At 29.9% G+C, this 16909-nt stretch overlaps 1 protein-coding gene across 1 annotated transcript; it reads right to left on the bottom strand.

Moving 5' to 3' along the window:
- Window positions 1-2272: 2272 nt before the first annotated feature.
- Window positions 2273-12615, bottom strand: LOC136091923 (uncharacterized). The gene is made up of 6 exons (XM_065819644.1): window positions 12145-12615; window positions 10231-12058; window positions 8271-8298; window positions 6287-6341; window positions 2530-2624; window positions 2273-2409 (listed from the first exon to the last, which is right to left on the bottom strand). The coding sequence occupies exons 2-6, from the start codon at window positions 11863-11865 to the stop codon at window positions 2273-2275; spliced, it is 1950 nt and encodes a 649-aa protein (XP_065675716.1). The 5' UTR covers window positions 11866-12058; window positions 12145-12615.
- Window positions 12616-16909: the final 4294 nt, after the last annotated feature.

The following is a 16909-nucleotide window of genomic DNA, read 5'->3' as shown; positions in this document are numbered from 1 at the left end:
ATAATAATTCCGTAAAAACCATTTACGAAAAGAAATTTGCAAAACAAATCATTTCGAAAAAATACTTGCGAAACAGTTCCTTACGGAAGGAGCGTTTCGTAATGTGCGCTTACGGAACAGACTCGAAAGCATTCATTAAACTGTTATACAAAAAAGTGTTATTACTTATTATTTAAATAAAATAATATTGTTAAATTATTTTTCAATAGTTTATACATATATATCGGATATATATATATATATATATATATATATATATATATATATATATATATATATATATATATATATATATATATATATATATATATATATATATATATATATATATATATATATATACAGCGGTGGCCAAAAATTAAAGACCACTCATTTTTTATTTGGTTTCTTAATCTTTAAATTAAAATTTAGAAGATTCTAATTGACATATTAAATTTTTTTTTAATATCTTGTTAATTAAAACATACGGATTAAAGTGGTATAATTTTTTTAATCTAATTCTAATTAAACAGCGTTTAACTTATTAAAAAACTGATGAGTACTTATAAATCTTCTTTAAATAAACTGGACAAAATTTAACGAACATTACGTTGGGTATAAAATAAGATGTCGAAACCTGAGTTTCGATATTAAATAAACATTTATTTTTTGATTTGCAATAAGGATATAAAAATATTGCAAAAATGCGTGCAAAGATCGAAGAAAAAGACAGATACGCGGCTCTTGTATTCAAAGAAGAAGGCTATAGCATCAGGCAAATAGCAAAAAAGCTCGGAAGATCTCACTTTTGCATTATTAACATAATTCAACGATACAAAGAGACCCGGTCAATTAATGATCGTCATAGGACTGGACTCAATAAAATTTCAAATGACCGTGATGTTCGTTCGTTAGTGAGATTAATGAAAGAAAACAGACAAGCATCATCTACAGACTTGTCTACGAAATGGACACTGTCATATGGTCTGAAAGCAAGTGCTAGAACTGTGCGAAGGCTCCTCCACAATTTAAATAATTTATGGCGTGCTGCTGCAAAAAAACCACGCTTAAATAAAAAACAAAAATTTGTCAGAAAAGAGTGGTGCAAACTACATAAAAATTGGTCAACAGATCAGTGGAGCTGTGTGGTCTTTAGTGATGAAATGAACGTTGAGGTAGACAACAGAAAAGGTCGCGTAATGTTGCGAAGACTTCCAAGCGAACGGTTCGATGAATCATGCATTTTGAAACGAACAAAACAAGGCAGTGGTTCAATAGGCATTTGGGTCTGTATGAGTGCCTGTGGAGTTTGCGTTTTTCATTTATTCGATGGTAGACTCAACAAAGAAAGGTACATCGAAATTTTCGAAAACTCGCTTACTCCTAGCATTGATTTATGGCAGTTGCAAGATGGATTTATTTTCCAGCAAGATAATGCGCCGTGTCATAAAGCGCATGTTGTTAGCGATTGGTTCAATTCTAATAAAATTCAAGTGCTTCCATGGCCTGCCAATTGTCCAGACTTGAATCCTGAAACAGAAATTAAGGCGGCCTAACACAGCTAAAATTTGAATAGAAAAAGTTGAAACTTTGAGTTAGTTTAGAGGGAAAGGGCAATGCTCCCTCCGCAACATGTCTCTATGCCAGTGTTTATATATGTTTATATTTATCAAGTACCAACTTTGATTAAGTTCCTACACAGTTGTTTATTCCCAGTGGGTACAATGACGTTGAAATAACGTTGAAACAACGTCGCAAACCGACGAAATGCAATGTTGAAACAACGTTGAAATTTGGTGGAATTGGAAACAAAATCCGACGTTGAAAATCACGACGTTGAAACAACGTCGATGAAAACGTTGTTTCAACGTTGTTCTAACGTCTTATCGACTACATATCATCCATATTTCAACTTCGATAAAATGAAAATTAAAAGTTCAACGTTGAAATTACGTTGTTTTAACGTTTTATCGACAATATATCAACCATATATGGTTGATATATTGTCGATAAGACGTTAGAACAACGTTCAAACAACCTAATTTCAACGTTAAATTTTGGTCATTTGATAAAAATTATACAGCCTATTGGATATAACTTATATCCAATAGGCTGCAGCCATGTTAAATTGTCATCGTTAACATGTTAAATTGTCTCGACTTGGATTGCGATAAAATAAGACAATAAAAAAGCAATACTTTGCGCTAAAAGTAGTGTATTTCATGTTCAAAAAATTATTTTAAGGGAGTTTATATAAGAAATAGATAGAATGTTACCATTTTATATATGCATTTTATATTAACATATTCGAATCGTCATTTACGCACCGACCGCCACCATTGGATCTGTCGGGTGCATATTTCAACAAACTCATGATATCTGTTCTGACTTCAGCAACCGTAGCAGTCGTTTTACTAAGCATGACGCTCTCTATAAAAAAAGGTATTGCCTGAGTAATTTGCAACAAGTACAGCAAGAACTTGAAATTAAAGTAGCACCAAAGCATCAAATTGTGTTTTTCAATAACAGATAACATTACTCATGACTTACCAACAACAACCTTACAAATGTTTGTGCCTTTAAATTTCTCTTTACCCTTGCCGCCAGCCATGTTGAACTTTGATTGTAAACCATTGGTCATCAACCTACAACAAAAAGTTATTATTTTTATAAATACATTAAACTTTGATACAATATCAGGTTAGGTTGCCCAATGGCACCGCGTATACCGCGGAATTCCGAATGGTTTTAAAATTTCAAAAATTCAATGACTTTTTTTTTTGTAGAAATAGGTCAATTTCAATAAAAATTATACATATATATAATAGATCATCCAGGTCAAATTTAAAAAAAAATCAGAAAAATTATTTGCGGAAAAAGTCCGAAATAACCCCCTCACCCCTTATTTTCCCTCTTAATTTGCTTTCATCTAAGTTGCTTTTTATTTTTTAGTTTTAAATTTCATCCTGTAAAATAGAGTCTGAATTATATTCAGAATCTACTATTGCAGTAGCCTCACAATTGCTGCTGCTACAGACATCTTCATTTAATGAAGCTGAGCAATCAATATCAATGTCACTACTAAGAAGCCATTAACCAAAACATTATTCCGTCTCCATTGCTTTAACCGGGTAGCCATTTCCCTAAACAACAGCAGGCACTTTTATAGTATGAATATATATACACATACACTTATATGTTGTCTGAAAGTTTTCTTCCATATTTTTTTGACAAAAAGTAAAAGTTAAAATGCAAGACCGGATTTTTTTTTTTTTTTAATTGATAGACTGCCTGCCCCAACCAAACCCTCAGTCGATGTAGCAGCACTCCCTTGCGAGTCAGGCTAAAAGATAGTAGATGTAGCAGCACTCCGTTGCGAGTCAGGCTATTTATCAGTCGATATAGCAGCACTCCCTTGCGAGTCAGGCTATTTGTCAGTCGATGTAGCAGCACTCCCTAGCGAGTCAGGCTATAAGATAGTCGATGTAGCAGCACTCCGTGCATGATTTACTGTAAAAAAAATAAAATAAAAACATTTTAATAAAAAAAATTAAAATAAAAACATTGTTTATAGTGTTAAAAACATTCAGAATGTTTTAAAAAACATTCTGGTCAAATAAATTTGCGTTTTTGCGGCTTTTTAAAAAACGATTAATTTGTAATTAAATTAACGGTTTTAACTTTCTGACAACTCGCAAATGTTGGACGAAAGTCAAAAGAAATTAAAAGTGACGTATGTGTGTGTTGGCGTAAGAATCACTTTTTTTCTTCCGCTCTTCCCAAATTAAAAAAAAATATAAAAATAATAATATATAAATGTAAATTTATTTTTAAATTTGCACTGCAGATTTTATTAAAATAGTAAAAATTTAATATTTTTTTTATCTTTTATCAAATAAAAATTTCATAACAAACATTTCATATATCATAAAATAAAATAAATAGACAAAAAAATGATTACTTTGCTATTTAAATTATTCAAGATACTTTTAAATAGATTTAGATATTTCTTTGAATTAAAGCAAATTCCTAAAACATTATGGAGAGGTAGTGCTAATTTAATTGCAAGATTCAGTCAGAACTGACAACGGTCAAACAACACTTAAAGTTCAATTAAAATTTGTAATGGAACCAAATATTTTACTAAGTTTTTATATATAAGAATATAAATAGTAAACCTCCAATTCTGCTAAGCCAAAGGCAACCCAGTGGACACACGACGTTATTTCAACGTTGATTTACGGTTGATTTTTAGTCGCGACGTCATATAACCAAAAATCAACATTTTATCCACGTTGAAAATTCGTTGAAAACGATCAACTTAACGCGACGTTGAATCAACGTTAATTCAACGTCTATATTATGAGTTCCACCGTTCGTTTTGCATTTTGAGAACTCAAATACGCATGCGTGACTTTACGAGTCATTGATTAGGCCATCTATTGCCATTTCATAAGGTTTTGAGTTTGTCAATTTAACGATACCACGTTGCTTAATTTGCGATGCATTAGTGATAAATATTAAATAGATCTTTTTTTTTATTTCATCAGTGTGTGTATTGCATGAAGAATTTGCTTGAATTTGTTTTAGAGCTTGTTTAAGTAAGTAGTTTTTTAGATTTTGATTAAATTGTTTTACTATGTATGTTAGTATATTTGACTATACTAATTTTATATTATAAACAAATATATATATATATATATATATATATATATATATATATATATATATATATATATATATATATATATATATATATATATATATATATATATATATATATATATATACAAGTGGAAGTTTTTAGAATAAAATAGCTAAATTAAAATAATATAAAACCCACTATTTAATTATAGTGTGCGTGATTCTTCATCATTTAGTAAACTTGGCATCGATGTTCATTTTTACCCCGTTGTTCATAGTCACCCCTTTTCACGGTATATATTATATATGTATATTTATTTATATATTTATATATACATATAATATATGATATATTTATATATATATATATATATATATATATATATATATATATATATATATATATATATATAATATTATTATATATAACATATGATATATACATAAAATATATGATATGTTAATAATATATCATATAGACTATTATAATCATAATACTATATTATAGTATTTTTATTATTGCTATACCATATAAACCTTTTTTTTCGTATTTGTGTTACTATATATAAAATTATTTTAAACGGACAAAACGTGTATTTTAAACGGACAAATTGTATATTATAAAATTAAAATCTTCAATAATACTTAATAATATTAGATTAGATTTTATTTCAAAATTTTCCGGTCTTGTAAATCAATAAAAGAAAAAAACATAAAACTTACATTTTATGGTAAAAATTAAAGACGACTAAGTAAGAGTATATATATATATATATATATATATATATATATATATATATATATATATATATATATATATATATATATATATATATATATATATATATATATATATATATATATATATATATATATATATATATATATATATATATAGATAATATTATTTTAAAAACAGTAGGAAAAAAATTATTAATTTATTTTCTCTATTCTTGTAGCTGGGAAACCTTTTTTTAAATAGACTTTTTTTCAATTAAAATTTTATTACATTTTAATTGAAAATTAAAATTTAATAAAATTTTTTAAATGGAACTAAAACCGTCAATAACCATGTCGTTTGAAGTATTGGAAGAGTTTTGAGTTGATAATTCATAGTAGATAGTGAGAGAGTAGACACCGATACTGATTTGTTGCATCCAATCATAGGCCTTTTTTAAAAATTTTTTCTAAAAAGATTTTATTTAAAGTTTCTAAAATTTATTCTTGCTCTTTACACAATAAACAATAATTTAAAATTGTGAATGAGTTGTGTTTGCTTGTTTTGATGAGTCGTTAACAACTTTGACAAATTTAACAAAGTTTTAAAACGCGTTTTGTCTAGAAAACTCTTTCTAAAATATCTGTGGAAATTTCATATATAGATATTTTGCTGAGCTATACCTAATATGTGAAGAATTAATCTGGAGTCTGGTGAAATATAAGGTTCCAGATCTGTTGGCTGTGGTTCATCAAAAAGAAAACTGTTAGCAGAAGTAGTTTCAGCATATGTTCTATTCATTTTTACATACTTTCAAACCTCTCTTCGTGTATAAAAAAAAGAACTTTTGCGATCTTTTCAATTTTTCATGTCAGAAAATACTAATCTAAGCTTTTTGGTTAACGGATCCAAGTATTACGCATAGTTTTGCCATGGTTTCAATACCACTTCTGCACAGCCTCATAATCAGTATAATGAACTCCCATTAGTCTCGTTGATCCTAATAGATAAAAGTTAATAGTAATAAATTATATATCCGCAAAAATAAGGTTTCAAAGTCGCTGCTGTTAATGTACTACAATTAAACGACAATATAAAACGACAAAAATAACAAAATAAAGAGATATTTTTCTACTAATTTCAAGATAAGTATCTGCCAGTAAAATAATAAAATTTGTTTGAGAGTTATGTTGCTAGTTTCTTACACCTGACCAAAATGCTTTTTTTAACCATCATTTTAAAATAATTTAAATGTTACTTTAAGAAACATATTACTCTTAAATAAGAAGACTAATAATAAGAAAATTAAGTTTTAGTTCAAAAGCTGCAAAATCAGAGACCGATTGCAAAAGCTGCAAAATCAGAGACCGATTGCAAAAGCTGCAAAATCAGAGATCAAAAACCGAGATGTAAAATGTAGTCAGCTATTCAAATGTTATCTTGTGAAGTAGCAACTTGACTTTTATTTGGTACAGCGTCTTTACCAAACATCTGACGTCTTAAGTAGCTCTGGTATTGTGAATTTTAAACATACTCTAACCCAAAAGTCCTAAGGATTTTAGAACAAAAAAAAAGACAAAACTTTGTTAGCTATAAACACTTTTTAACTTATCTGTTTTAATTTAATTGGGTTCCAATTGAAATTTTTTTTGTTCCAAATTCTTATAGGATCCAATAGGACTTTTTGGCTAGGGTAACTTTGTGATTACAGAAATAGATGAGGTACCAAGTCCGAGTAAATTGAGAAAAGACGAAAATAGAGAAATAAACCAAAAAAAAAATAAATAAATAAAAGCTTTAGCAAAGGTTTTTGTTCGAGTAAACCATAAATGTTTTGTAAATCTAACTAAATTATATCAATTATAATTGTAAATATTAAAAAAAAAAAAATGCTTAAAACCGTTGCATCGAACTCCAGTGTTTTCTTATTCTTAGTGAATGATTAATTAGTAGTAGTAGTAGTAGTAGTAGTAGTAGTAGTTGTAGTAGTAGTAGTAGTAGTAGAAGTAGTAGTAGTAGTAGTAGTAGTAGTACTAGTAGTAGTAGTAGTAGTACTAGTAGTAGTAGTAGTAGTAGTAGTAGTAGTAGTAGTAGTAGTAGTAGTAGTAGTAGTAGTAGTAGTAGTAGTAGTAGTAGTAGTAGTAGTAGTAGTAGTAATAGTAGTAGTAGTAGTAGTAGTAAAAGTAGTAGCCAACCATTTGAAAGGCCTACAATTCAGACAAAGCTGAAACATGACAGTGAGTAGAAAGCGTATATACCCATGGAAGACTCAGAAAGGTTAGACTATTTGAAAGGCATAATTGACATAATTGTTAGTTCTTTTTACAAGTTTTTTGCGTAAAAGTTTTTATTATTTAAAACTAAAGAGATAAATTTTAAACCAGCCCCGAAGAATGTGGCTATAACTCCATGTCCAGCAGGTTTAGAAGCCCAAAAGTTTTTAAGAGGATTCTTCATTTTTGAAAGATTTTTTCGTTAATTTGATAAGAAAAATGTCCACCTACTCAAAAATATCCCCAGGCCCTGCAAGTCTTAATCCGGCACTGGTTTACAGTACTTTTATTTATCTACGGTATTTTATAAAGGCATAAAAAAATTAGAACTATTTATGTGAATATCTTTATCTGCGTGTAGAATTAGTGGGCTAACTACTGCAAGGCGAGAGTAAGCAAAACTTACGGCCCCTCAAGCAACTAAGCCCAGGGCCTCGAGGTTTAGGAGCCTCAAGATATAATTAAAGAATTTTTTTTTAGTAAAAACTATTGTTCCAGAGAAATAGAAAGTAGGCATTTGGGCCATGTATGCCTAAGGGCCGAAATAATTTTGATACGCTACTGAGTAATATACGTAAAAGCCGAGTTAAATTTAAGCCGACAGGTTTTAAAACTTAAAATTTAAAAGTTATGATTTATAAAGTTTACATCTTAACCAAATGAAGTAGTTGTTTCAATCTTTTTCTAAACATTTTAATGTGATATAAACAACAACATACTTAAGTTTGGCACTTAAGTATGTTTTATTTACCAAAAGTGTATTTATTAACCTTTTTCAAGCTTTTTTATAATTATATTAACATTACATCTCAAAATTTACGCAAGTAGACATCATTATGTTATTGGTTGACGATAAAGTCTTTAAATGAGTTTAATATGGTTTTTAACAACACATTAAAAGACCTCATTTGTACGCAACTATTTAATAATACTATTAGTTAAAGATGCTGTTAACTAAGTAATTCTAATAGGTTTGGTGAATAAAGGAATCGCTGTATTTTCAAATTATAAAACCTTTTTACATTGCTTTTGACTTGGTATAATACCACGCAATATCAATCGTATTTAAATCAATTTAAAGTTAATTCTTAAATTTTGTTTAATTTATATTTTCATGGATAATATTTTTTATAACCATTATTTTTATATGTTAAGAAAATAAAATAATTCAAAATTTCTGTTATTTATGCAACATCTCTCATGTTTTATTTGTTAATTTTAGAAAAATATTTTTCTTTTTCAAAAATAATATACTAAAACGGGAGAATTGGGTATTTCAGCTACTTAAATATTAATTTTTCAGATATAATTCTAAAAGTTACAAAACTATAATTGTGATCTAAAATATTTAAAACTTTGTAAACTCAAGCTTCAGAAAGAAACATAAACATCAATTTTTAATGACAAGCTTTTAATAATTATATTATTTGCGGATTATTAAGGGCTTGGCGATAGGACTATTTTTGTCTTCTTCTTACCCCCGCCATTTGCATATTTTACAAAAGAAAAGTAATTATTTGTAATGGCAAATTTAAAAGAAAAAAATTATAAAAATTAAAGGTCAGCCACTGCATTAAAGAATGTCTTCATGTAATAAAAAAAATAATAATAATAATCTGTAACCAAATTATCTTTGAAAAAAAAAATGAACTTTATAGTATTGTTTGAAAAATACGAATGATCTTATAGACTAAAGTCACTTATAAAAACTCAATTTTCTTCGTTATTCTTTGACAAGTTTTAATGCTGATGTCCGCGTCATTTGATTACTTATTCACGAAAAAGGTGTTACATTAACTTTTGCTCCGAACATTTGAATAAGGAACTCTCAGACAAACTTATAACTTAATTAAAGATATTATTTTAAATCCCCCAAATAGTAGGAGAGGTTATTCAAAATTTATATAGTCGTAACTTTTGAACACTAAGAGATTATTGCATGAAATTAGAGACTTGTAAATGAACTTAACGTTAGTTTAAATTGTTAAAAAAAGCGTATATATAAATGTTATAAACTCGTCGCTCTCAGGCTAATGGCATAGAAGGGAGGTAATCATTTTAGGTTTTATTGTTAACAGACTCCAATTATTTTTTATTTTACGTTAACATGATTATATACATGTTTGGAATTTACTCCGCACTGTGGAAAATAAAGGTTTGTTTTGGAACACGGCTATCTAAAACACAGGCCTATTAATCGTGCAAACAGTAAAAATAACTGGAGGCCGATTAGTAAAAATTTAATTTAGGCTTTATTTTGATTTATAAAATTATTTTAACAAATTACAATTGTTATCTAATTTGTCAACTAAAGGCATACTTATTTTATATTTATTGATGAAAAAATATTACCAAATTTCAATGAAACATAATTTATTCAAAAGAGTTTTATATAAGTCAAACAACAAAAACAACACAAGTTTTAATTTAATCACTCAGTTTTAAAATTTTTTGAGCTGGCTTCTTGTAAGAGCGTGGAGTGTTTAGCTTTGAATAATTATTTAAAAAAATATTTGACAAAATTTTACAACTTTTCATACACTTATTATTCTTAAAATAACCAAAAAAAAAATTGTTGATTGATTGAAAGTAGTATGGTAAGGAATGCAAACAAACTGGCAAAGTCATATCCAGTGCAATAAAAAGTATATAAAAAAAGAAAGTAAATGGACTTAAAATGTCAGTTGGCTTTGTTAAACCACCTCTATCTAAGTCTAAGAGATAAGCACCATACTCATTACAATATGAATATGTATCAGTGTCAAGATCTTCATAACCAATCTTAAATTGAAGATAACCAGCAATGTATACTAAAGCCATTTTAACAGAGTCAGTTAAACTAGACTCTAATATTTTCAAAGAATCAAATATTTCACTTTCCTTTTGTGTTAGTTGCCTCTGACAGTTCATGCAAGTATGACCAACATGAAGCTCACGAAAGTCTGAATCATATTGTAAAAGTAGTTTTGAGTGCTCAATTTTAGTTTTTTCTAAAACTTGTTGAACCGAAATAAAATAAGCACCACCAGCACCTTGGCGTAACTTACTAAATGCCTTTTCAATAGGGTCAGATGTAAAGTCACCAAGTTTTACAAATTCGTGTGATGTACTTAACAAATATTTTGCTAACTCAACTAGTCCTTTTAAGGTATGGACTATCGCTTTAGATGTTTCAACAGTCAATGTTTTAATTCTATTTTTTCCATTATGGCAATCCATATCTTCACAGATTTGTGATAATGAAAGTATCTGTTGCAGACGAAGATCATCAGTCGAATTTATGACAGAGCGCAATGGGTCTCTTAACCTTTTATCATCACCCAGTTTGTGAACATTAATAATTTTCCATGCGTCTATAAACATTTTTAGAAATACAACAGTTCCTTTAACATTGGTTTGGTCTATTTTAGGATGTGTTGATAAGGCAGAAAGAGTTTCATCACAAAAAACTCTCAAACACAAAGAAACATTTTGTCGCTCAACAGGTTTTAGAAAGATAGAAGCTGTATTTAAACGTGAAAGAGTCACAAGTGTCTTACTTTCTAAGTTGTAAAGGTTCTTAAGATCACTCCACCTTGCAATTAAATTATCATCATCATCCTTAAATTGAATTTCTTGTGTTTTTTCAGTAATCCAATTATTTCTTATGTTTTTCCATATATGAACATAATCGTAAAGTAAAAAAATGTTATTTTTAGTCAGCCATGGTTTCTCTTCTAAAGTTTCAAAGAGAGAGAAAAACTTTACATTGACTTTATTATTGTCACATATAATCGCAACACAACTTCCATTTGCATTTGAAATTGATCCAAGTATAGAATCAACTACTTCATACTGAAAATCTGAATCAAGATAACATACTGGAATCATGCATACTATAAAAGTGGGTCCACCAAAAAGACATTTAATTATAACAGCTAATATTGTTTTTGCTAATTTGTCTGGTTGATTAACAGGTTTCCCAAAAAGTTCTCCACCGTGATAAGTTAATGAAGCTTTAACATATACTTCATCAACTATTAAAATGCACTGTCGTTGTCGGTTAGTAAGTTTGCAAAAAACATGCAAAATAAATTCATCATTGTTTAATTTTGAAGCTTTTGATGCCAATTTTTGTAGAGTAGAAACACTGGGAAGCTGATAATCATTTCGAATTCGCTTATAAAGTGCTCTTGAAACAGAAAAATATTCAAAAGCTCGAACAATAGTGTTTGAAGAATGCAGTGTATCTCCAATACTTAAGACTTTCATAGAAGATAAACTTTCTACAATAACTTGTTTTTTTATCGATAACTCAATATTAGTCAAATATCTTATAGCTTCAGCCAAATTCGACCATTTGTCTAAAATAGCTACATGATTTTTTGACAAACTTGTTACATAGCATAAGCATCCACAATGATACGTCTCATATTTTAATTTAGAAGAAAGATTTAGTATGAACCTATAAAAAATCAAATAAGAAAATCAGTAACAATTAATTAAATTTTTTTTATAAATTTATAATAATTTAAAGAAAGCTTATCTTACTTTGGTAAACCACAGTAAAATTCAGTTGATTGAAAACAAATTTTTTCATCACATTTGTAGACAACTATACACTTTAATAAATCTTTTGGGATTTTTTTTGGTAATGAATAATCGCATCATTGAAATTCAAAGAGTCCATCGCTTTAAAAGTTTCAAGTTGATCAGCTTGTACACTTCTTGCACCAGAAGTTGATGAAGTTGTAATTCTTGACTTTGGAGGTGCAGTTGGTACAAGGCTGGACTTAACACAATTAAAAATAGAAGGTGGAGAAGAGGGTCTTTCCTTACCATAAACATTTATTTTTTTGAAATTTATAGGCCAATGTTCAGAACATACAACAGTGTATTTGCTATCAGGAATGTTGCTTCTTGGAATAGCAGATAGCCACTTTCTACGATCTTCTGGATCTTTTGGTAACCTGTAAACAGCACACTTTTTTTTATCTGTTAAATAATTAGTAGAGCAATTCGCAACACAACACTTTAAAGGCATAATAAGTCTCAATAAATATGTTTTCTTCTTCCAATTTTAAGCAACTATATTTAAAGAGCTTATTTTCAAAACGCGGTAAGCGCCAATTTCGAAAAAACTGCGTTAAGTGGATAATTTTGAAGAGAAAGTTAGATACTTTTAAATCATGTTTGTAACTAATTAATTAGGTTTAATTTTTTTTTTTAATTTAGGCTCTAAAAATTATTTATTTTCAAAACGCTGTATAATTTTTTTAGTTTATTTTCAATGTGCTGTATATTTTTTTGACCAATCCGTGCTTATATAAAGTTAACTCCACGCAAGCGCAATAGTCATATTTAAATAATAATAATAAAGATGGCTGATTTGAATGGTTTAGAAGTGTTGTGTCAACGTTAAAATCACGAAAAAAAAAAAACAATGCTCTGCAAGAGAGAAAAATAAGTTATTTAGACATTCAAGCGGAGGAAAAATTCCTACTATATCATGTAATCATGTTTAAGGTTACTGCAAAGTGAGTTTTTTTAATTTAATGATCTTCGTATGTTGAAATTATAATTTAGTTATGAGTTTAAATTTTTATTATACACAATGTAAGATTACTTGGTATAATTTGTGTTTATGGCAAAATAATTATTTATTGATTGACTTATTTCAGGCTCGAGATATAACAAAGGATAATTTGCTAAAACATCATACAGAATTCTATAGTATTGCAAATAAAGATGCTACTATACTGTCAATGCTTAATATAATCAGTGTTAAAAGAGTCAGAGTGAAATATAATAATCGAATAAAGTTAAGAAATATGAGTATTGAGTACTATTTATGCTGCGAGGGAATTAAAGTACGAGTTTGCCAAGCTTCATTTTGTTCAGTATTGTGTAAGTATAAAATTACTTTACTTTTAATTCAGAAATAGAATGTATATTTTGTTAAAAAAAATTAATGAGTAAAAGTTAATATTTTATTAATTTATTCCAGCCATAAAACTTGATAGAGTTTTAAGAATTGCAAGACACTGGTATGAACATGGAACAACCAGACCTGAAAATAGAGGAGACAGGAAGAAAATAGTTTTTTCTAAAAAGAAAGAATTAAAAACCATATTCAGTCTTTTAATTGGCGAGCAAGTCATTATGGAAGAAAAGGTGCTCCAGGACGTAAATATTTGCCCTCTGATTTAAATGTAAAGCGGATGTACGAACTTTTTTTGGATAAAAACAATGCTTATACTGTAGCTACTGTAGGCTACCATTATTATTATGGGGTATTTATGAATCATTTCAATTTAGCTTTTGGATAACCAGCAACAGATACATGCTCTACATGTCAAACATATAAGTTGGCTATGAAAAACCAAAATATTACTGATAACCAAAAAAAATTAAAAACTGCTCTTTTCATTCTTCATCGAAGGAAAGCCAGAAAATTTTATAGTCTTCTCAATGATATTCATCCCAATGAGATCACTATCTGTTTTGACATAATGGAGAACCTTGTACTACCAAAATTATCAATTGGAGAAGCCTACTATTCTAGACAGCTTTATTTTTATGTCCTTGGTGTTGTTATTCATAAAGGTGATAAGTCTCAGTCTGTTAACGATATATATTTTTTTACTTGGATGGAGTGTGAAAATAGGAAAGATTCGAATATGATCTGTTCAGCTATAGAACATCTACTTAAAAATGTTTTAAAAGATAAATGTTTCAACGCCTCGTTTTTAACTTAGATTGTTTTCTGATGCATGCTATGGCCAGAACAAAAACATAAATACGACATGTATGCTTCAAGCTCTAAGAAAATAATATTTTCATAAACTGCAGATTACACATACTTTTCCAGAACGAGGTCACTCATATCTGCCAGCTGATCGCGTGTTTGGTCGAGTTCAGCTAGATATTAAAAAAAGAGACCAAATTTTTGAGCCTAATGAATACATAAACATACTTAGCCGGCATGGAAAAGTCATGGTTTTTTTTTTTTTAAACATCTTCGCTTCCAACAAGGCTGCAAGCAGCCACTAATTAAAGTTGGAAGTTACTGTAAGAAAAAAGATTAAGATTGTAGAGCAAGATTGACGATTGACGGACGATTTAAAAGATTGCAAATTATATGAATCAGGATAGCAAGATGAAGGAAGCGAATTCCAAAGAACTGATGTTCGAGGAAAAAAACTAGACGAATAAGCATTTTTGGAGCACTTAGGAACAGTCACAGAAAAAGGATGACACTTAATTGAATGACGAGTAACACGAGAATGAATTTTAGTAGATGGCACAAGAGACGCTAGCTCTTTAGAGCAGTGCCCATTATAGTATTTGTAGAAAAGAGAAAGAGAAGCAACATTACGACGATGTGATAATGGTTGAAGGTTGGCTGCAAGAGCAGGTCCAACTATGTTTACAATGCGTTTTTGCACCTTGTCTAAAAGAGAAAGAGCATCATTAGAAGATCCGCCCCAGATATGGCAACAGTATTCCATACAAGGCCGGATTTGAGATTTATAGAGATAGAGAATAGAATCCAGAGTAAGAAAGTGGCGAGCTCGATAAAGAGATGCAACCTTAGCAGATGCTGATTTTGCAACCGATTTGATATATGGTTTCCGAGAAAGATTGGAAGTAAGAGTTAATCCTAGAAGATGAAGAGTAGGTGAATCATCGAGTACATCACCGTTCATAAATATAGGAAGATCTAAATTATTGCGATAACGATTGGCTGAAAAAAATTGAGTTTTATCTGAATTAAAGTTCACCAGCCACTGTGAGCCCCATGCTGTAGCAGAAGTGAGATCCTTTTCAAGCTCAAATGCCCCCTCCAAGCAATCAGAGGGTGTTGGTTTCTTATCACGACAAGAATAAATGGTAGTATCATCAGCAAACAATGCCACCTTAGATGTGAGAATATCTGGAAGATCGTTAATGTAAATTAAAAAGAGTATAGGGCCAAGGATAGAACCTTGAGGAACCCCTGAAGTTACAGAATAAGAAGAAGAGTGTTGTCCATGGAGGACAACTTTTATGCTACGATTGGAAAGGAAGGATTCAATGATCTTAAAGATGTTGCCGGATACACCATAAGAAGAAAGCTTATGGAGAAGACCAGCATGCCAAACTTTATCAAACGCTTTTGAAATGTTAAGAGCGATGGCCTTAACCTCCCCACCTTCATCTAATGCACGATAAAACCTGTTAGTTATTACTGTTAGCAAATCAGCTGTAGAACGAGAAGATCGAAATCCATATTGATGGTCAGAAAGTAAGTTATTAGATTCAAGATGAGAAATTAAGTGTTTGTTAATTAAAGATTCAAAAACCTTGCTTATGATAGGAAGAAGACTTATGGGACGGTAGTTAGACGAATCAGATCGCCAGAATTTTTGAAGATAGGGATAACAGATGCGGCTTTCCAGCAGGCTGGAAAACAAGACTCTGATAAGCACTTGTTGAATAGTTTGAGAGTATAGACGACAGCTCCGGAGAACACTTCTGCAAGACAATAACAGGTATGCTGTCTGGGCCACAAGCTGTAGAAGAGTCTAGGCAGGAAATCACTTTAGATACAGATGCTGGAGTGATATGAATGTCAAGCAATGGATCAACCTGTTTGTTGGCAATATCAGGTAGAACGCAATTAGTGGAATCAAGAGATGATATTGATGAAAAGTTTTTAGCAAACAGTTTGGCTTTGTCTTTAGGTGAGGTGACAAAGTCTGAACCATACAAGAGAGGTGGAATTATAGATTTGCCCTTATTATTGATATTATTAAAGATTCTCCAGAAGTCACGAGAGCCTAATTTTTGAGATGAGATACGAGATTTCATGACCTGAGAATAGCGGGTTTTGGCGTTAGACAAAACCTTTTTACAGTTGTTTCTAGCAGTAATAAACAGACGTCTGTTTTCTGGAGAATTGTTTTGCTGATAAATATGGAAGTAACGGTTTCGATTGGCAATAGCAGCAGCACAGTGTGAGGAAAACCATGGAGGAGAATGAGGCTTGATCTGGAATCGTCGAGAGGGAATAAAAGATTCCATGCCAGCCTGAATCCACGAAGTTATGTAAGAAGCACATTTGTCGACAGGAAGTTGAAAGATTTCTACCCAAGGGCCATCACGAAGAAAATCACGGAAAGAATCCCAGTCAGCTTTACCGTAGTTGTAAGAGGTTCGATAATAGGGGTCTTCAGGTGATGAAGAAGAATGAGATATTAGTTTTAAAGAGATCAAACTGTGATCAGAAGCACCTAAGGGTGAATGTGGAGAAACTGAGCACTGACTAGGATCA

The sequence above is a fragment of the Hydra vulgaris genome, chromosome 15 (assembly GCF_038396675.1).
Source record: "Hydra vulgaris chromosome 15, alternate assembly HydraT2T_AEP".
Taxonomy (NCBI): domain Eukaryota; kingdom Metazoa; phylum Cnidaria; class Hydrozoa; order Anthoathecata; family Hydridae; genus Hydra; species Hydra vulgaris.
This window is presented reverse-complemented; position numbering and strand designations above follow the sequence as displayed.

Coding starts and splice junctions, on each gene's coding strand:
- LOC136091923 (XM_065819644.1), bottom strand. CDS start 11,865: ATGAAAGTCTTAAGTATTGGAGATACACTGCATTCTTCAAACACTATT. Junction 8,299..10,230: donor CACTGGATATGACTTTGCCA/GTTTGTTTGCAT, acceptor TAAAATGTTTAG/AAAAAGATTGAAACAACTAC. Junction 6,342..8,270: donor TGAAACAACTACTTCATTTG/GTTAAGATGTAA, acceptor TTTATCTATTAG/GATCAACGAGACTAATGGGA.